The following is a 22,497-nucleotide window of genomic DNA, read 5'->3' on the forward strand; positions in this document are numbered from 1 at the left end:
AGCTTCTAAAGAAATAGAGATTACCGCACAATAGGAAGAGAGATGCTGAGTAAAATGCATTTGGACTAATGACCTCAGCAGTTGAGTCCCATCGTGCTCAGAGCCATTTGAACCAAAATGCATTTGGCTGTCAAGAGAACAATACGTGACACCTTCAATGACTACTGTAGCAGAATATTTTCAAATCATATTCCAAAAAACGCAAAGAAATTTTGGTCCTGTAAAAGGCTGTTAATGACACAAAAGTTAGTAACCAGTTCCTAGCAAATAAGACAGGAACTGAAATTGAGGGTAGCAAAGCAAAAACTGAAATGCTTAAATCCATTTTCAAATGTTGCTTGCAAAGGAAGACCTAGGAGAACAGTCCCAATTTAATCCTCTTACCACTGAAAATATGAATGAAATAAGTATTAGTGGTATTGAGAAACAACTGAAATCGTTAAAACTGAACAACACTTCAGGGTCTGATGGTATCCCAGTCAGATTCTATACTGAATTTCAGTGGCTATCCCCTTCTCTAACTGTGATCTGTCGTAGATCCCTTGAGGAAAAAACCATGCCAAGTTCTTAGAAAAAAGCACAGGTCACACCCGTCTATAAGAAGGGTAGTAGAAGTGATCCACAAAGCTCCCAGCTACTTGAAATTACTTTGTTGTAGAATCTTAGAACATATTTTGAGCTCAAACATAATGACGTATCTTGAACATAATGACCTCAGTGCCAACCAGCATGATTCCAAAAACTTTGATCATGTGCAACCCACCTCACACTTTTCTCGTATGACGTTCTGAAAGCTTTGGATCAAGGCAGTCAGGTAGATGCAGTATTTCTTGAGTTCTGAAAAGCATTTGATTCAGTACCATACCTACGCTTATTGTCAAAAGTACAATCATACAGTATATCAAGTGAAATTTGTGACTGGAATGAGGACTTTTTGGTACAGAGGACGCAGCGTGTTATCTTTGATGGGGAGTCATTGTCAGATTTAGAAGTAACTTCATGTGTGTCCCAGGGAACTGACTTGTGACCGTTGCTGTTCATGTTGAATATTAATGACCCTGCAGACAATATTTATAGTAACCTCAGACTTCTTACAGATGATGCAGTTATCAGTAATGAAGTATTGCCTGAAAAATCTGCATAAGTATTCAGGTAGATCTTGATAAGATTTAGAAGTAGTGCAAAGATTGGCAACTTGCTTTAAATGTTCAGAAATGTAAAATTGTGCACTTCAGGGTGAAAAAAAAAAGTTTCTTATGACAGTAATATCACTGAGTCACTGTTGGAATCAGCCAACTCATAAAAATACCTGGGTGCAACACTTTGTAGGGATGTGAAATGGAATGGTCACGTAGGTTCAGTTGTGGGTAAAGCAGGTGGTAGACTATGGTTTACTGGTAGAATATCGGGGAAGTGTAATCTCCTTAAAAAGGAGATTGCCTACAAGCCACTCATGTAGCTGGTTCTAGAATATTGCTCAAGTGTTTGGAATGCCTACAAATCACTTGTGCAACTGATTCTAGAATACTGCTCAAGTATTTGTAACCCATACCAAATAGGACCAACGGGGGAGATTGAACATATGCAGAGAAAGGTAGTACGAATGGTCACAGGTTTGTTTGATCCATGAGAGAGTGCCGCAGAGATACTGAAAAATCTGAACTGGAAGATTCTTGAAGATGGACATAAACTGTTCCGAGAAAGTCTATTAAGAAAGGTTGGGCAACTGACTTTAAACGATTACTCTAGGAAGATACCACAACCTCCTACTTATCGCTCAAATAGGGATCATGAGGACCAAATAATAATATAATAATTACAATGTGCACAGAGGCATTCCGTCATTCTTCCTGCTCTCCATATGTGAATGGAATGGGAAGAAACCATAACTGTTAGAGTGGGTCGTACCTTCTGCCATGCACTTCTCAGTGGTTTGTAGAGTATTGTTGTAAATATAGTTGTAGAATATCAATATTTGTTTTAATACATTCAAGATGATGCCTAAGTCTCACTCACACTCTGGCATAGCCAGTGCCCGAGTGAGACTCAGGCACCACCTTGATGTAGTTAAAAATAAAGGCAACACATGGGAATCATTCAAGTCTCTGCCCCAAACTGCTTATATTCTGTTAAGGTGGCGGAAGACCTCTACAAACAGTCACAGAAACTGATAAATGACAGCAAACCCTACTTCAAGATGATAATGGGAGAATGCTTTGTGAATAAGGACAAAACATAATGAATGATTATTTAGTCAAAAGTTTCAGTATCACACCAGAAGTTACAGTGGTCATTTGTTAGTGGAATTCCTGAAGAACAGCTTGCTCCCCCTTCATACATTCCTCCAACACAAAAGTAAAAGAAGATTGACTATATTGTATCAAACAAGAAAAAAATGGGCCAATGTAACAATGAAAACAATCAATTTTTGACAGAATAATTTAATTGCATAGCTAAAAAATCTGCTCACCAAGCGGTGGCAGAACACGCACATAAAAGGAGGTTGTAATTATGCAAGCTTTTGGAAAGGTTCATTCCTTCTCCTCCTGTGCGGTAGGTCTCCCGTGACCTGTGGTTCTGGGTAATTTTCCTGAAATCTACCACTTTTCCTAGACCTTTCCAGTCCTTTTCGTTCGTCCATCTTCCCTTTCAACCCTTCTGCCTGAAGATGGAGCCACTGGCTCCAAAAGCTTGCGTAATTACAACCTCCTTTTATGTGCATGTTCTGCAGCTGCTTGGTGAGTAGATATTTTATCCATCCAATTGAATTTTTCCACCAAGAAAAAAAGTGGTCAGGATGTAGTGGTCCTAAGCCATAAATTCCCTTGCAAGTGATTGTAGTCTAGTAAAGTGCAGAGTAAACACGTATAGAATTAGACAGCAAAATGTAGATTATTGGAATTAATATTTAAAAAATAGGATTTACGGGGTTGGATTAAGAAACAAGCTCAGCATCGTAATAATTGTGACATAGACATAGATGAAAGGTCGGTTTGGAGGTGGTCATTCTTTCTGCCAGACAAGAGGAACAAAGCTGACCATCACACTCAGCTAGCACAACATGCTGCTGAGCACAGCATACTCAAATTCAGTGGCTGCTTCACAACCCGTGCCATCTGTCTCTTCCCTCCAATACCAACTTTCCCATACTATGTACAAGGAAGCTATCCTTCCAACACATGTTTCACTTCTGTAATCCTCCTGGCATCAACCTCCGCATACCCACTGTCCCCACATCCTCTACCCGACACTTTGTCCTCCCTCTGTTTTGTCACTTTCCCCCAATCCAAACTTCCATATCATTTTCATTGTGCAAAACACCTCTCCCTCTCTGGTACTTACGTATCAAGTGCCTGGCTCATGCACCTGCCATCCCTACTTCCCGCATACCTATATCACCCACCAGCTGCCTCCCTCTGAGTTGCTAGCCTAGCTACCCACCCCAATTTTTGCATTCTGCCTCCTTCTCCCTCTACCCACCCAATCCGACACAGCCCCCACCCCAGTCCACCTGCCGAACTGCAACCCCAGCATTGTGTGTCCAGCCATTACAATATAGGTGCAGATGACTCAATGCCTCTGCTTTTCAGTGGATGGTCTCCTTTACTCCTAAATATTTAAGAATAATGAAGTGTTTGACAAAAAGTATCTCTGCTGATATTTGTTTATTAATGTGCCAACATATGCTGAAGATATTTGAAAATACCTCAAAATGACCATGCAGTGACCAGTTACAAACAAGTCGTCTAATGTGTATAGTATGCGCCAACACTATTCGCTGCGTTATAGGTGGATGTTGGTTGACCATAATTGCAAGAGAGAAAGAAACAAAATCTCAGGTTACTTCTTGTCTTAATCGAAAGTTCTGCCAAGTCCATTTGTTAATAATACCAGTCTTTTGTCACAATGCGTCATGTTGATTACATGATGCTTATAATGGAAAAAAATTTTAGAATTGATTTTCATGTGTTAGTACATTGAGAAGAACATACACTGATCGGCCAGAACATTATGACCATCAATGTACTATCGATATAAACCCGTCCAGGCAATAACAACGTCACCTGGCGAGGAATGACAGCTAGTCAGACTGATAGATGGTGCATGTAGTATCAGTGAGTGTGCTGTCTGTGTGTACAATGGGGAAGGCATGTGGTCTATCTGAGTTTGACCGAGAGCAGATTGCGAGATGGCGATGGCTTGGAGGCTGGGATAAATCATTTCTGAAACTGCATGACTTGTTGGGTGTTTCACGACTTTGAGAGGTGCTATGGTGAGTGTCTTCAACATGTGGCAAAATGAAGGTGAAGCCATGTCCAGATGTTGTGGCATTGGACGGCCACCCCTCACAACAGATGTTGCACATCCTAGGTTGGGCAAACTGGTAAAACGGCACAGGTGGCGAACTTTGGCGGAACTGGCATCAGACTTTAATGCTGGTCAGATTACAAGTGTGTCTGAACACACAGTGCGCTAAACACTCCTAACTATGGATCTCCGCAGCCAGTGACCCAATGTGACTGCTACCTGATGATGTAACCCAACTGACATCCAGTATCAGAAGAATGTATTGACTGATTCTTTGAAGTGCCACTAGAGTGCGCCTTTGACTTCTTGCTTAAGTCTCATACATGGGTGCAGGAATGCAAAAGCATCAATATATGCTCTTAGAAGCTCACCCCGTACTTTAAAGGTTCTTATCCTATCTCTAATAATAAATCTCTGATGTAATGTTTTTGACAGTGAAACAGCACACTTAAAAGATCAATTAGAGACTGCTTAAAACAAAATGACATGCAACTAAAGTCAAGTGAAGTAAGTGATACAGATTGAGTAGATTGTAACCTTACATTCAGCCTTTGCACTGTACTACTTTTTCCTTACTTCTCCAGATTCTTTTTCTATCTTTCCCCACGTCTCCTTGCCTTCTCAAGCTTTCACTCTTCAGTGCCAATCACTCTGCGCACACCTGTACCCTAGCGTTATCTTTCCAAACCTCCTCCTCTGATATTCCTTCCTCTCTCCCTCCCTTGGATTTTCTATGTTTCCACCACACACTGCAGCTGAGATCCCCACTCACCCCACTCAAGCTGCAGCATCAAGAGAGTGAGTTGCTATGCGTGTAAAAGCCATGTGTGTGTGTGTGTGTGTGTGTGTGTGTGTGTGTCCACACACATGTGTCCTTATGCCAGCCATTTTTGTTTGGTTAATGGTAATGTGTTGGTTAGTTTATGGGGGTTGAAGGGACCAGACTACAGAGGCCATTAGTTCCTTGGTAATCTGTCCTCATATAAATGTTTGTATTCCATCCTGGATTTGACACTGACTGAAGTTTATAATTCATATGGCATCGAAGTGTGTTTCGGGCATGACTGGAAGTGGAAGATGTTGATGATGGGAAATCCATTATGTTCAACTGCTCTGTGTCTGTTAGTAAAAATGTTATGAGACATTTTAAATGTTACAGGTTGGACCAACAGCTATACAGATTACATCATCAGAAAAGTCAAAGGTCTTGGCACATTCAATATTACTAAATGATGTTTATTATGCATCAGAAATTGAAGAAGTTTGTCTAGTTGATGACAATCAGTTTACTCTGACAATTGCCAATGAATCTGGTCCTTTGTCATTTATACACAATGACTGTGATAGTATAGTGCAAGCAGTCATCCACATTCGTAATCGCTGGGAGTTGTCACAACCAGTAAGTGTTTAAAGTATTTATTCATTTAATTTGTATAAATTATAAAACAATAAACTTGTAATTTGCTTTCTATCACCTGTAGGTGTTATTGCATTGGAAAAAAAATATTGTTGGTGACTTCTGTTAAAACATATTGTAGAGTATTGCTTTCTTATTATGATTCCAAATAAGAGGGAAGAAATATTCAAAATTATAAAAATGTAAAAGATGGGAGATAAGCCATACAAATACCATGAAAGCTGTATTGCAAATGTTAAGTCTTATAGAATTTTGGAACCGAGTAAATATACTGATTATATGAGTGACCATTTTCTCATATCATGAAAATAGTGACATTTTTGTACATTACACATTGATTTCCTTAAGTATCGGTAACTTATTTGTGAAGATGGGAAGGAAACTTCTGAATATATTGATAGTAAAAAGGGTGTTTTCTCCAAGATGATTGAAAGTAATAATTTGTTTTATAAAGGTGGTGATGTATATGTTTCTTAGAATTTCTGATAAATTAATTGTGTTACTTTGCAGCTTATGTGACATGAGAAATTCACAGACTGTTGATTATATCACCCTTAATCCTAAGGCTGTGATTCATATCAGTTTAAACATTTTTTTTATCTAAACATTTATGAAAGTCCATTATAGGGTTTATGAAACCAGTGGAAGGATTTTGAATTGCTGTTGGCATTCCTTGACACCAAGTGCAAAGTATGCAGTGAGAAGTTGCCATATGTTGACATTTATATATGATTCTAGGTTTCTTATTGTTGAGTATGACATTATTCTCTATTTACATGTCACACAGTTTATATTTTGGGTGAAATTAATGTAGAATGACTTCCCCCATAGTAAACAAGTATCACTTTTTGCTGTGTTTAATAGTAGTAGTTAAGTGTCTGTGTTGGTTCTTATGTCTAGCCCCTCTGTACTTCATTAGTACAGAAAATTCTGAGCTCCAATTTTTTAATCATAAAGTGAAGTGATTTAGTAACAAGGTTTATGGGAATGAGGATGACTAGAACAACAGATAGATAGAAATGATGACTGGAGATATAATTACAAGAAACAGTATCCAACCAAGGAAAATATATTACTTTTTAATTTTATCCATATTTTGCAGCAGAAATTCATAACCTAACATTAAACCTTTTCGTGACAGGAATATGCATTTCACCTCATTCAGGAGAAGAAATAAAACATGTATTGAAACAGAAGTACACCTGACGATGGACCCACAGGGTCCAAAATGCATCATGTAGTTAATAAAACATGAAAAAGTTGTGACTGAAGGCATTTTTTAAGTCGTACCTCCAAAATATATTACTTTAATTAAGATATCAGGTTAGTGTAAGAAGGAGAAATGATGAAGTAGATTTTTCACACCAAGAGGCAGAATGTACAGAACAAAACACTGTCAGCCACAGTAAGATAACCTGAAATCTGTTAGGTAATAAAAATATGAAGCAGAGGTTTCAAGATGACACTTCTTTTGTAAATAAAACCGCCTTTTCTTGCTGCAACTTAATTTATTTTTCCCAGACTCATTTCACCATTTTCTTACTTTATGGCCTCTTCAGTGGGATCTAGAACGATACAATTTTGTTATTTTTAGATTATCAAACAGTCTATGTCATATTTTTTACATAAATAAATAATTACTTACGATTTGGTGGCATTTGTGTTTCCTCTCATCTGGTCTGGAGGTTGCACTACCACTTCATTTCCGAAACATAAGCACAATTTTGTATTGTGAACTTTTTCTTTTACACTGTTCATCATGTTTCTCCTTCTTTTTTGTGGTACAAGTCAGGAACAATTAACAATGGAAGCAAACATCTAGGATCAACGTATCTTGTACTAGGAGGAGGGAGAGCTTAACCTTACACAGAGGATTAGTTCTAATCAAGACTTAAAATGCCCTGCAAGCAGTATTGAGAAATTCTTCAGCATGTCATCAAATGTCAAAAAACAAATACTGTGCTAAAAAATTTAACATTCCGAGAACAAGGCAAGGGCAATATGGAGCATTATCATACATGAAATGAGTAAATTTGGTTTTAACCTCCCAGATGACAGTGGCAGTGAGACAGCTGATATGAAAATAAAATCATTGGGTAGTGAATTCTATGAATTACTGATAATATTATCTGAAAACTTGGGGATAAAAAATGGTCCGTCAAAGGCATATCTATTAGGATTACGTGGTCAAGCATTATGTACTCCGCTATCAGACATCAGTTTTGACAAATCATCTGATAGATCACAAAAATCATCAGATCACTAAAAAAAAAAACAATAATTCTTGCCACTGTGAGTGCTGACTTAGTAACGCCATCCTTGAGTTACTTTTGGAATCAGTTGCGAAGTCAAGTTGTATTTCCTGAAAGACTGAAATATACAATAGTGAAACACATTTGGGTTGGCTTCAGTAAAGGCATCTTTACTGAGAAAGTAATAAATGGTCTCACAAATTATTTCTAGTAGAAGTAAACAAGAAAAACCTACCAGTTGGCATTTTTGTGATCTTGCCAAGGCCTTTTTTCTATGTCTTTATCTAGATCGATATTCCACAATCCACTGCATGTCACGTGGCAGAGGGTTCCCTGTACCACTACTAGTCATTTCCTTTCTTGTTCCGCACTCAAATAGAACAAGGGAAAAATGATAGTCTGTATGTTTACTTATGAGCCCTACTTTCTTTTATCTTATATTCTTGGTCCTTACACGCAATGTACGTGGGGGGCAGAAGAGTCCTTCTGCAGTCAGCTCTAAAAGCCGGTTTTCTAAGTTTCCTCAATATTGTTCCCCAAGAAGAACGTCGGCATCCTTCTGGGGATTCCCATTTGAGTTCTCGAAGCATCTCCACAACACTTTCATGTTGTTCGAAACTACCAATAACAAATCTAGCAACCTGTATCTGAATCACTTGGATGTCTTCCTTTAATCCAACTTGATATGGATCCCAAACACTCAAGCAGTACTCGAGAATAGGTTGCACTAGCATCCTATATGTGGCCTCCATTACAGATGAACTACATTTTCTTAGAATTCTCCCAATAAACCGAAGTCAGCCATTCAATTTTCCTACCACAATCCTCATATGCTCATTCCATTTCATATAGATTTGCAACATTATGCCCAGGTATTTAAACAACATGACTGTGTCAAACAGGATACTATTAATAATGTAGCCAAATACTGCAGGTATGTTCTTCCTTTAACTTAACATTTTTCTACATTTAGAGCTAGCTGCCATTCACCACACCAACTAGAAATTTTGTCTAAGTCCTCCTGTAACCTCCTAAAGTCACTCAACTTCAACATGTTACCATACACCACAGCATCATCAACAAACAACGACAGATTGCTGGAGAGAGAGAGAGAGAGAGAATAATAGCGGTCCTATCACACTCCCTGGGGCATTCGAAGTGATACCCTTGTGTCTGATGAACACTCGCTGTCAAGGATAACGCACTGGATTCTCTAACTTAAGAAGTCTTTGAACCTATTACACTTGCTTGTACATTCTTTAACAGCCTGCAATACGTTTTAAGACCATGCTGATTTGTGAACATAAGCTTCTTGGTCTCAAAAAAATTTTATTATATTCTGACTGAGAATATGTTCAAGGATTCTACAGCAAACTGATGTTGGGGAAATTGGTCTGTAATTTTGTGCATCCATTATTTTGCCCTTCTTATATGCAGGAGTCAGCTGTGCTTTTTCCATTCACTTGGAACTTTTTGCTGGGTGAGAGATTGGCAATGAATGCAAACTAGGCGAGGAGCCAGTGCTGTAGAATACTCTTCAAAAAACCAAATTAGGATTCCATCTAGAGTTTGTGACATTTGTTTTCAACTCCTTCCATTGTTTTTCTTTGTCAGGGATGCTTATTACTGTGTCATCCATATGGGAGTCTGTTTGATGATTAGTTGACAGTATGTTTGTACGATTCTCCTGTGTGAACAATTTCTTGAATGTGAAATTTTAAACATTAGCTTTCATTTTTCTATCTTCAACTACCACACCAGACTGGTCAATAAGTGAGAGGATGGAAGCCTTAGACCCACACAGCAATTTTACATAGGATTGGAATTCTGTCAGGTTCTTTGCCAGATCTTTTGTTAAGGTGTAATGGTGGTAGCAGTTGTATGCTTTGCACGTGTATCTTTTCACAGATGTATGAATCTACTAACCTTTCTTTGCTGTCATTTTGCACTCTCTTTTGAAGCGAGAGTGCAATAGCCACTGTTTCTCAACATGTTCTGAATCTCATTATTAAACAATGGTGGGTCTTTTCCGTTCTTAATCCACTTTGTAGGCACATAATTCTCCAGAGCACGATTTACAGTCCCTTAAACTTTGCCCATAATTCCTGTCCATCTTACTGGTACTAAATGATGTCAATTCACTGTCTAAGTGAGATGCTAACAACTGCATATCTGCTCTTCTAGCACAAACTCTCTCCTAGCCTTCTTAACTGATTTATTGATTTTCGTAACTACAGTTGCTATAATGTCATCATTACTGCTAATCCCCATTTCTATACTGACGTTGCGTATAAGGTCTGGCCTGTTTGTAGCTACAGGGTCTAAGATATTTCTGTTGCACGTGGGCTGCCAAATTACCTGCTCAAGACTGTTTTCAGAAAAATACTTTGTATAACTACCTGTCTGTACACTCCGTAATGAATCCACAGACATTCCGCTCTATACTCAGAAGGTTAAAGTTGATTACTCAGAAGGTTAAAGTTGTCTCCAGCTAGTAATGCATCTCTGGGTGTTTATGTGCTACTGACAATAGACATTCTTTGAATGACTAGAATTGTCACAGCAGGATCAGATGGCTGGTAAAAACATCCATCAGGTAACTTGATTTCACCTAGATCTGTTTCACTCAACCAGATAACTTCACTGTCACACTTAGCTTTGACCTCAATAGAGACAATATTCTTGTCAACTGCAATGAACACTCTCCCTCCTATGATCTCTAATCTGTCTTTCCAAAATACGTTTCCTGACTAAATATCTTAGAGCTTACCACTTCGGGCTTCAGCCAACTCTCGGGCCCGAGAATTATTTTAGCGTGAGAACTTTCGTGGCTGGCAGTAAATTCGGGAACTTTTTACAAATACTGCAACAGTTTACTGATAAAATTTTAACAGTCAATGTGTGAACATGGTCTGACTGTCCTTTGTGCATATTGATTGGTGATGTGCACTCCACAAGTACTCTGCTATCCAATTAGCTGCTTCAGACCTGTGTAGCTGCCTCCATTTGATTGTAAAGGTCATAAAATTCTGTTAGGGAATTAAAATATACTGCATTGAAGGCCTTCCCCTTGTATTAGTGGAATCTTATCTGACAATAGATAACAGAGAATCATATTAGCAAAAGATGCGACAGGAATGAAATTAAGTTCACAGGGGAGCAACTTTTAAGATGTGTACCTAAAGACTGGAAAGTTGCACAGGACACACCAATACACTAGCAAGGAAATAGAAGCAATCTGCTGAATTATAATTATAGGTCCATTCATTGACAATGATTTGTAGCAGGATTTTGCAACATATGCTGTGTTCCAGCATTATGAAATACCTTGAAAGAATCAATCTGCTGACACATACTCTGCATAGATTCAGAAAATATCACTCTTGTGAAACACAACTGGCTCTTTATTCACACAGGGTTATGAGTGCTATTGACATAGGCTCTGAGGGTGTTTCCATATTTTCAGACTTTCGGAAGACTTTTGATGCCATTGCCCACAAGCAGCTTCTAATCAAATTGCACGCCTATGGAAAATTGTTTCAATTATGTGACTGGATTCATAATTTGCTATCAGAAAGGTAACAGTTTGTAGCAATTGATGAGAAGTCATCTAGTGAAATCAATACTGATATTGGGGGTTCCCAGGGAAGTGTTTTAGGCAATCTACTTTTCTTAATGTCTATAAACGATTTAAAAGACAATCTGCACAGCCCCCTTAGATTGTTTGCAGATGTTACTGTTATTACTGTCTAATAAAGTCATCATAAGACATAAATACAAAATGATTTAGACAAGCTGTCTGTGTGGTGCAAAATGTGGCAGTTGACCTTCAGTAGTACACTGTGTGGCATCCTTCACATGAATACTAAAAAAAAAAAAAAAATCCATTAAATTTTGGTTACATGATAAATAACACTAATTTTAAGGTTGTAGGTTCATATAAATACCTAGGCATTACAATTAAAAATAACTTAAAATGAAACCATAGCTGTTAAGTCCCATAGTGCTCAGAGCCATTTGAAACATTTTTTGAAACCACCACGTAGAAAAAGTTGTGGGGAAGGTGAACTGAAGACTGTGTTTTATTGGCAGAACCTTTACAAGATGCAAAAACTGTACCAAAGAAACTGCCTATGTTACATGTGTTCATCCTCTTCTAGAGTACTTCTGTGCAGTATCGGATCTTTACCAATGAGATTGACAGAGGACATCAAAAAGTTTGATAGTAGGACAGTTCATTTTGTATTAATGCAAAATACAGGAGAGTGTGTCGCAGATATCATAAGTGATTTTGAGTGATGATCATTAAAACAACAGTGTTTTTCCTTGAGGCGAGAGCTTTTCAACAAATTTCAATCACCAACTTTCTCCTCTGAATGCCAAAATATTTTGTGGACTTCCACTTATATAGGGATAAATGACCATCATAATAAGAGAACTCGGAGCTGGCATGGAAAGATTTGGGTACTCATTTTTCCCACATGCAATTTCTGAGTGGAACAATTGAGAAATAGTCTGAAAGTGGTTAGAACTTAAGAGTCAGTTGCAGAGTAATCATGTAGATTCAGAACGGTCACAAGGTTTAGTGCCTGAATGATTTACCTGAGACATTGAAAGAATCACCACAAACTGTAATGTTTATTGATGAAACTTTGCAAAAACTAATATTATGCTTCTCCAAACAAATCAAAATAACTGACAGGTACCAGAAGTAGAGGTCAATGGGTATACACTGAATGGGGTTCTGTGTGTGAAGTACTTAGGCATCCAGATGGTTAATAATCTGTGGTGGCATCAGCATGCAAGTAAGTTGAACTCAAAAGCTCAGTTTTGCCTGCTTTGCACTTAGGAACCTCTCTCATTGTGCTGATCTACAGACAGGACTGCTCCCATACTACCCTACCTTCACTCAATTCTGTTCTATGGCATAATATTCTGGACAATGCATCTAAGGTGAAAAAACCATTTTCCACAGAAGTACGCAATAAGAATATTGTAAATCGATGATGACCAAACATCTTGCAGAAGCCTCTTCAGGGACTCAGACATCAAGAAAAGTATGAAAGATTAGGGTTCAACATTCCATTGACATCAAGGTCATTTGAGATGGAAGTCCTTGATAGTATACATGATTAATAACAACAGTGAATTTAGGATCAATTCTTGCTTATTTTTCTTTTTCTTCTTCTCCTTTCTTCAAGTATTAGACAATTGCCTGTTACATCCTGTTATTCAGTGCCTTTTTTGTTTGAGGCTAGTTTCTATTTTATGTCTCGTCCTTGTTTTTGATTTGCTTGTTGATATTTCCCCTATTGATCGATAATTTGTTGTTATTTATGGCATTCTATTTTCATTCATTCTTATGACATGATCTCTCCATATCTATATTCCTTGATCTGTTCTTTTATGTTTCAGAGTCCTAGTTTTTTACCAGTTGTTGCATCCCTTATCATATCACATAGCCAAGAAACAGTTGCTGTTCTTAAAAATCATATTTCCACAGCTTGTTTTCTTTGTTTATTTCTATCTGTTACTGTCCGAGTCTCACTGCTGTGTAGATTGTAATACCACTGCAATTCACAATCACAACATTAGAAGTAGAAATAATTTTCATCTAAACTTTGATGCGTCCCTCTCTAGATGTTTTATGTTATATTTAAGAAGGTTGTTACAGATTACCAGTGAACATCAGATAGGATGAGATCAGATCTTACATGTATAGCTATACTTTGCAAATTCCTATGAAACCTATGGTAAAAGGTACTTTTATTTGTTTCTTCCTGTTCCGTTAATAGACACAACACGAGAAAAATTGTTGTTGATAAGCCACAGTGTGAGCTATTGTTAGCCGAATTTTATCTTCTGCATTTTGTTGGTAGTCATTTTGAGCTCACTCAACAGAAATGTGAATTTTGTCTAGAAAACTGGTTCTTTTACTTTTGAAAGCATGATTCTCAAATGTATTGGATGGCTTTCTTTGAATATGGACTGTTTTTTTCTGTTACAAGCAACAAGCTTATTGCCGTTTGAGGTGCTTTTCTTTGTACACTGTCATTGTCCCCTAACAGCTCCAACATATACAGCTACCACAAACTTGAGAAGTATTCCACCTCCATTTACATGACTAAAGTCTTCAGCTCATGTTATGTTGGCCTTCCATTGTCCTCCCTCTCTTCCCTATCACTATCTTCTGAATTCACCTCTTAATACCTTCACAAAATAGGGCTTCCTTCCCCACAATTGATTGTATTTTGTTTCATCCAACTTCACACTCTTGTGCTCTTTTTCATTCTACCCTTTCATTCCACCTTCAGTTATCTTTGGTAAGACACTAGGACAATTATTACTTACAACTATCTATTTCTTCACAGATCTCATTCCCTTCATCCTTAACTTCCTTCTTCCACACACCTCACAAATCCCTCTTATCACTTTTTGTGAAAGGTTTGTAACCTATTCTTGTTCTCCCCATCTTCTTCCCCTGCTCTCACTCTGAAGAAGGGACCTGTTGCCAGGCCTATCATAAGTCATTTTTCGTATTTGATGCTGTCTTTCTAAGAGCCAACAAACTTTGTGTGATTTACTGTGTGTGTGTGTGTGTGTGGGGGGGGGGGGGGGGGGGGGGGTTTATATGCTGAAATTTATTCATTTGAAAACTACTCTGAATTTCAGTCTGTTGACACCACTGTCAAATGCTTTCTATATTGGCTTTGTTGCACCATCTTCAATTTTACTATGTTTTAGATCTTTTCAGGAGTAATTTACCTGTTATTGTTGTTGTTGTTGCTGCTGCTGCTGTCTCAGTCCAGAGATTGGTTTGATGCAGCTCTCCATGCTGCTCTATCCTGTGCAAGCCTCTTCATCCCCGAATAACTGCTGCAACCTACATCCTCCTGAATCTACTTATTGTATTCATTGCTTGATCTCCCTCTGTGATTTTTACCCTCACACTTCTCTCCAATACTAGATTGGAGTTCCCCTGATGTCTCAGATTGTTTCCTGTCGACCAGTCTCTTCTTTTACTTAAGTTGTGCTACAAATGTCTTGTCTTCATAATTCTGTTCAGTATCTTCTCATTAGTTACTTGATTTACTCATCTAATCTTCAGCATTCTTCTGTAGCACCACATTTCAAAAGCCTCTGTTATTTTTTTGTCTAAGCTGTTTATTGTCCATGTTTCACTTCCATACATGGCTACACTTCAGACGAATAAAATCAGAAAAGACTTCTAGCACATAAATCTATATTCAGAGTTCATAAATGTCTCTTCTTCAGAAACACTGTTCTTGTCATTGCATCTACATTTTATATCCTCTCTACTTCATCCATCATCACTTACTTTGCTGCCCAAATCATACACTCATACACTACTTTCAGTGTCTCGCTTCCTAATCTGATTCACTCAGTATCACCTGATTCGATTCAACTACATTCAGTTATCCTTGTTATGTTTTGTCGATGTTCATCTTATATTCTCATTTCAAAATGTTGTCCATTGCATTCAATTGCTCTACCAAGTGCTTTGCTGTCAGGTGGAATTACAATGTCACTGGCAAACGTCAGTTTTTATTTCTCCTTGAACTTCAATTCTTACTTCAAATTTTTCTTAGGTTTCCTTTACTGCTTACTTAGAGGTTGAATAACATCAGGGATAGGTTACAACAGGTAAGTTACAACACACTCTCACTACCTTCTCAACCAGTGCTTCACTTTCACACCCCTCAACTCGTATAACCGTTGTCTTGTTTCTGTACAAGTTGTAAATAGACTTTTGCTCTCTGTATTTTACCCCTGCTAGCTTCAGCATTTCAAAGAGAGTATATATCCCAGTCAGCATTGTCAAAAGCTCTCTCTCGTAAGTCTGCAAATGCCATAAACATAGATTTGCCTTTCCTGAAGCTGTCTTCTAAGAGAAGTCACAAGATCAGTATAGCCTCACGTGTTCCTACATTTCTCCGGAATCCAAACTGATGTTCCTCGAGGTCACTTCCCACCAGTTTTTCCATTCTTCTGTAAAGAATTGCAAAATACTAATTTTGCAACCAATACTTCTTAAAACTGATAGTTTAGTAATATCCAGACTGTCAGCACCTGCCTTCTTTGTAATTAAAGTTATTATTTTCTTCATAAAGTCGTAGGGTATTCTGCTTTTCTGATAAATCTTGGACACCAGATGGAGTAGTTTTGTCGTGACTGTCAGTAATTCTGATGGAATGTCATCAACTCCTGGGGCCTTGTTCCAGCTTAGGTCTTTTACTGCTCTGTCAAATTCTTCTTGCAGTATCATATCTCACACCTCATATTTATCTATGTCCTCTACTCTTTCTATAACATTGTCTTCAAGTTCATCTCCCTTGTATAGACCAACTATATATTCCTTCCACATTAAATTTTCCCTTTTTTGGCTTAGTACTGGTTTTCATCTGAGCTCTTGATATTTGTACAAATGCTTCTCTTTTCTATATGCCTCTTTAATTTTCCTCTAGGTGGTATCTATCTTTCTCCTAATAAAATATGTTTCTAAATCCTTATATTTATTCTCTGGCCATTCCTCCTTTGCCATTTTGCACTACATGTCAATCTCACTTTTTAAATGTACACTCCTGGAAATTGAAATAAGAACACCGTGAATTCATTGTCCCAGGAAGGGGAAACTTTATTGACACATTCCTGGGGTCAGATACATCACATGATCACACTGACAGAACCACAGGCACATAGACACAGGCAACAGAGCATGCACAATGTCGGCACTAGTACAGTGTATATCCACCTTTCGCAGCAATGCAGGCTGCTATTCTCCCATGGAGACGATCGTAGAGATGCTGGATGTAGTCCTGTGGAACGGCTTGCCATGCCATTTCCACCTGGCACCTCAGCTGGACCAGCGTTCGTGCTGGACGTGCAGACCGCGTGAGACGACGCTTCATCCAGTCCCAAACATGCTCAATGGGGGACAGATCCGGAGATCTTGCTGGCCAGGGTAGTTGACTTACACCTTCTAGAGCACGTTGGGTGGCACGGGATACATGCGGACGTGCATTGTCCTGTTGGAACAGCAAGTTCCCTTGGCGGTCTAGGAATGGTAGAACGATGGGTTCGATGACGGTTTGGATGTACCGTGCACTATTCAGTGTCCCCTCGACGATCACCAGTGGTGTACGGCCAGTGTAGGAGATCGCTCCCCACACCATGATGCCGGGTGTTGGCCCTGTGTGCCTCGGTCGTATGCAGTCCTGATTGTGGCGCTCACCTGCACGGCGCCAAACACGCATACGACCATCATTGGCACCAAGGCAGAAGCGACTCTCATCGCTGAAGACGACACGTCTCCATTCGTCCCTCCATTCACGCCTGTCGCGACACCACTGGAGGCGGGCTGCACGATGTTGGGGCGTGAGCGGAAGACGGCCTAACGGTGTGCGGGACCGTAGTCCAGCTTCATGGAGACGGTTGCGAATGGTCCTCGCCGATACCCCAGGAGCAACAGTGTCCCTAATTTGCTGGGAAGTGACGGTGCGGTCCCCTACGGCACTGCGTAGGATCCTACGGTCTTGGCGTGCATCCGTGCGTCGCTGCGGTCCGGTCCCAGGTCGACGGGCACGTGCACCTTCCGCCGACCACTGACGACAACATCGATGTACTGTGGAGACCTCATGCCCCACGTGTTGAGCAATTCGGCGGTACGTCCACCCGGCCTCCCGCATGCCCACTATACGCCCTCGCTCAAAGTCCGTCAACTGCACATACGGTTCACGTCCACGCTGTCGCGGCATGCTACCAGTGTTAAAGACTGCGATGGAGCTCCGTATGCCACGGCAAACTGGCTGACACTGACGGCGGCGGTGCACAAATGCTGCGCAGCTAGCGCCATTCGACGGCCTACACCGCGGTTCCTGGTGTGTCCGCTGTGCCGTGCGTGTGATCATTGCTTGTACAGCCCTCTCGCAGTGTCCGGAGCAAGTATGGTGGGTCTGACACACCGGTGTCAATGTGTTCTTTTTTCCATTTCCAGGAGTGTATATAGTATCTTTTGCCTGCTTCATTTGCTGCATTCTTATGTTTTTTCTTTCCTTAGTTGAATTCAGCATCATCTGTCATGTTCAAGGATTTCTACTAGGCCTTGTATTTTTACTTGTTTGATCTTCTGATGCCTTCACTATTTCATCTCTCAAAGCTACACATTTGTCTTTCCCCTACTGTAGTTAATTTTTTTCCTAATGTTCACTATGAAACTCTCAACAATCTCATATTTCAATGTATCCAGGTCCAATCTCCCTATTTTCTGACCTTTTTTGCAATTTCTTCAGTTTTAATCGATAGTTCATAATAACCAATAAATTGTAGTGAGAGTCGATATCTGTCCCTTGAAGTGTCTCACTATTTAAAACCAGTTTGGAATTCTCTGCCTTACATTATATAATGCTCTGAAATTTTCAGTGCCTCCAGATCTCTTCCAGGTATACAGCCTTCTTTTATGATTCTACATCAAGTGTTAGTGATGATTAAATTATGCTCTGTGCAAAATTCCATCAGGTAGTTTCCTCTTTCATTACTTTCCCCCAGACCATGTTCACTTATTATTTTTCCTTCTCTCTCCTTTCCTACTATTGAATTCCATTTCCCCAAACAATTAATTTTTGTCTTCCTTATCTATCTGAATAATTTTTTTACCTCATCATACATTTCTTCAATATGTTCGTCATATATAGAGCTGGTTAGCTTATAAACTTGCGCTGCTGTGGTGGGTGTGGGCTTAATGTGTTCATTATGCTGTTCATAGCAGCTTACCTGTATTCCTATTTTCTTATTCACTATTAAACTTGCACCTACACCACCCCTATTTAATTTTTTATTCATAATCCTTTGTCCACCTGATCAGAAGACCTATTCCACCTGCTACTGTATTTTGTTAATTCCCAGTATGTCTATATTCAACCTATCCATTTCCCATTTTAAATTTTCTAAACTGCCTGCCTGATCAGGGATCTAACATACCTTGCTCCAGCTCATATAATGCCAGTTTTGTTTCTCCTGGTGATGACATAACGTTGAGTGGTCCCTACCTGGAGATCTGAATGGGGGACTGTATTACCTCTGGAGTATTTTACGAAGGAGGGATTTACCTCTACAGCATTTTAATTGCTGTAAATGTAATATGTTAAGGAAATTTATCTGTGGTGTTGTCAATTAACCTGTTAGCTTAAATTTCCACAAAAGTTGACATGCATGTTATTTTGTTTCGTGTTTCTAGGATTCTGTTACTGTTCATCAGAAGATAAGGCCAAAAGATGTACCTGGAACGCTACTCAATATGGCTTTGCTTAATCTAGGATCATCAGACCCCAACTTACGAACAGCTGCTTATAACCAGTTGTGTGCCTTAACTGCAACATTTGACTTGAAAATAGAGGGCCAGCTCCTGGAGACACAAGGTAAATTATTGTTCTCATCATCATATTTTCAAATGCAAAATGGGGAGAGGAAATCATTTGAAAAATTGAGTTAAATGGAATTCAATTCATGGAAAGATAATTTGACCCAGGCTGTCCCATCACTTTTGATCGTATAATTTACATATTTTAGAGCACCACACTTCATCAGTTTTTCTGCTTATACTCATTGTTGAAATTAGTAGAATAAGACATATGAAGACCATCACATAGGATAAAGTGAAGAGATTTTAGTCTGATGTGGTAACATTGTATTCTGCAATACCCAAGGATATCTATTTCAACCATAAATTTCTGCAGAGGGTCCCAATGCAGTTCTCATGCCACAGCTGCCAATATTATGCATTATGGTTTGTGACAAGTGAGATCATCATGGCACGAAAGACTGAAGCACCGCCATTTCACATCACTTTCAGAACTGACATATGTGTGTGGTACTATGAATGTGCTTTCCAATAGATCCTCAGTTGTTGATCTTCATTATTCGTGGACATTGGTTTTGGGTGCTGTTTGAGAATACAGTAAACATGCACCCTATTGTCAAAACTTACTCCATTCCTTATCCATCTGAATTTTGTGATTAGTACATGGCAGATATTTTTCAAATATAGCTCTCATTGATGCCAGTCTTCATCTTCCACTTAATGATGAATCACAACAAATCATGGTTATAAATACTCCTTTGGGCTTTTTCAGATGAGAGGTTACCATTAGGATTAGCTGATGCACCCTGGAATAGGTCATTTGCGATATACCACACTGTGCAAGCTACCTCAACATATAGTTATCACAGAGATCGACCAAAAGAACTTTTTGACTGTTTTCCGCCCCATATTCAAGATGTAGGTGTTAAGTATAACTTAAATGTAAATACCATACTTAGCCACCTATAAGATAACCCTGAACATGAGACACCCCCATTTTTGTAAGAGGCTCCCTGAGAAATTTTTAATGTATTCCGCGTAATCAAAGCTGCAAACTGTTTTATTTATATAAGTATATTTGTAAAAACGTTCACATTATACCTATTGTAAACTTATACCATTTGTTGATTGGCTACATTTTGATGATACATGAAGAAATAAAATGAACAAATGAAATGATTTTTCATTAGTTTTTATCTTTACTTCCTTTTTTTGATTGCTATCTAAGCCAGTGATCTGTGATATCATTATGTTTTATCATCATCAGCAATTTGGAGTAATTGTGTAAATAGTGTCACAGGACAACTTGAACACTACTCATTTCAGTAGGTATCAGTACTTGGATGGTGTTGGAACATCTCTACTTGTTAGTGGCTAGTGTGTTACCAAATCCAGTATTTTTTTACATGTTACCAAATCCAGTACTTTTTTACAACACCCAAGGAATTCTTCAGTGTATGCAGTAAGTGCTGTGGCCCACGACTTGCATCGATTTTTTAATTTATATAACCACTTTTGCTTTCATTTAAAACTTAAGGATGAAAGTAACTTTAACATGATGTGTCACTACCATGTAACATAGCTTGGACCATACACAGAAAGAAATGCTACAGTATAATATAGAAGGTAACTAAAAGGAAAACATAATGAAATGAGCAGATATGACGCTTTTTATCAAAGACAATAATTTCACTGCAGCCACTGCAATTTATGATGGCAATGGACATTATAAAAGATGGGACATTGTTCTTAATAGGGTGTATGATCACTAAGAATGGCATGTTCTGTGACATGCTCCTGTGCTGCCACAATGTTGGTAAGGAGTTCTGGCTGAAGGCCATTCCATTCCTCCACCAGTCATTGGTGCTTGTAGACATGCAGTAATACATCCTCCAAATGGCTACCACACATGCTCAGTGGGATTTAAGAGGGGAAACGGGCAGGCCAGTTGATTTTCCGAATATCCTCTGGTTCCAAGAGCTTCTCTACCTGCGCTGTGCTGTGTGTTCCATGTTGTCATCCATAAACATAAAGTCAGTGTCAAATACAACCCAGAAAAGACACAACTGTGGAAGGACGTCACAATAACATTGACCAGGGAGTGTACTGTGTTCAGAGATTTGGAGATCAATACAGCCATGTAACATTAAGCCTCCATACAATACCAAAACAATCATGTTCAAAAATGCTCCTGTGTGCATTATGTATCCTCATATGGCAAGAGGTGGGAGCACATAATGCACCCAGGATCATTGTTGAACGTGATTGTGTTGGTGGTCCAAGTGTTATAGTGTGGGGAGACTTAATTTTTCATGGGCATACTGACCTCCAAATCTTTGAAAATGCCGCACTCACTGGTTAACATTATTGTGACATTGTATGCCTTCACCATGTGTGTCTTTTCAGGGGTGCATTCAGCTCTGATTGTATTTTTATGGTTGTCAATCTGCAACCTCATTGAACTGCACAGATGGAGGAGCTCTTGGAATGAGAAGACGTTTGGTAAATGGACTGGCTTACGGGCAGAGTGCCTCTTGGAATGAGAGGATGTTGGGTGACTGGACTGGCCTGCCAATTTCCTGGATTTAAATCCCATCAAACAAGACAAAATAAGACTGAACATGTTACTAACAGGTTGGGGAGTCATATTGCAACATGTCCATATCAACAACTATCCAGCAATTGTCAGCCATGCTGGTGGAGTAACGGAATGTGCTACCACAAGTGCTCCTTGCCAACCTTGTGACCAGCCTGGGAACGCATTACAGAGCCTGCGTTATTGCTCATAGTGATCTTAAGAACCATGTCTCGTGTTTTTTAATGTCCAGGGGATCTTCATAAATCTCAGTGACTTCAGTGAAATTACAGCATTTGATTAAAAAATTCTTTCTGTTACTTGATGTACTGTACTGTAGCAGTTCTTTCTATGTATGGTCCAAGTGACATTGAGCTATGTTGGCAATGACACATCATGCAATACTTACTTCTGTCCTTAAGTTTTGTGCATCAGTATATGGTGGTAAGTTGTATCTGTACATATATATTGCTTCATTTTTTAATTTTTTTTAAATTTTCAAGTGCTGTTTTGATAAGAATAACATGTATGTTCTTTTATAATTTGCTCTTTTACATTATTGTATTGG

General features: G+C 39.0%; 1 protein-coding gene across 1 annotated transcript in view; it reads left to right on the top strand.

The window, feature by feature from the left end:
- Positions 1–22,497, top strand: part of LOC124605129 (neurofibromin) — a 459,490-nt gene that overhangs the window by 228,802 nt on the left and 208,191 nt on the right. The window contains exons 34-35 of the mRNA XM_047136614.1: positions 5,468–5,707; positions 19,232–19,412. Of these exons, the coding sequence (XP_046992570.1) occupies positions 5,468–5,707; positions 19,232–19,412 (421 nt within the window). The remainder of the gene's footprint in view (positions 1–5,467; positions 5,708–19,231; positions 19,413–22,497) is intronic.

Source organism: Schistocerca americana, chromosome 1 (genome assembly GCF_021461395.2).
Source record: "Schistocerca americana isolate TAMUIC-IGC-003095 chromosome 1, iqSchAmer2.1, whole genome shotgun sequence".
NCBI lineage: Eukaryota > Metazoa > Arthropoda > Insecta > Orthoptera > Acrididae > Schistocerca > Schistocerca americana.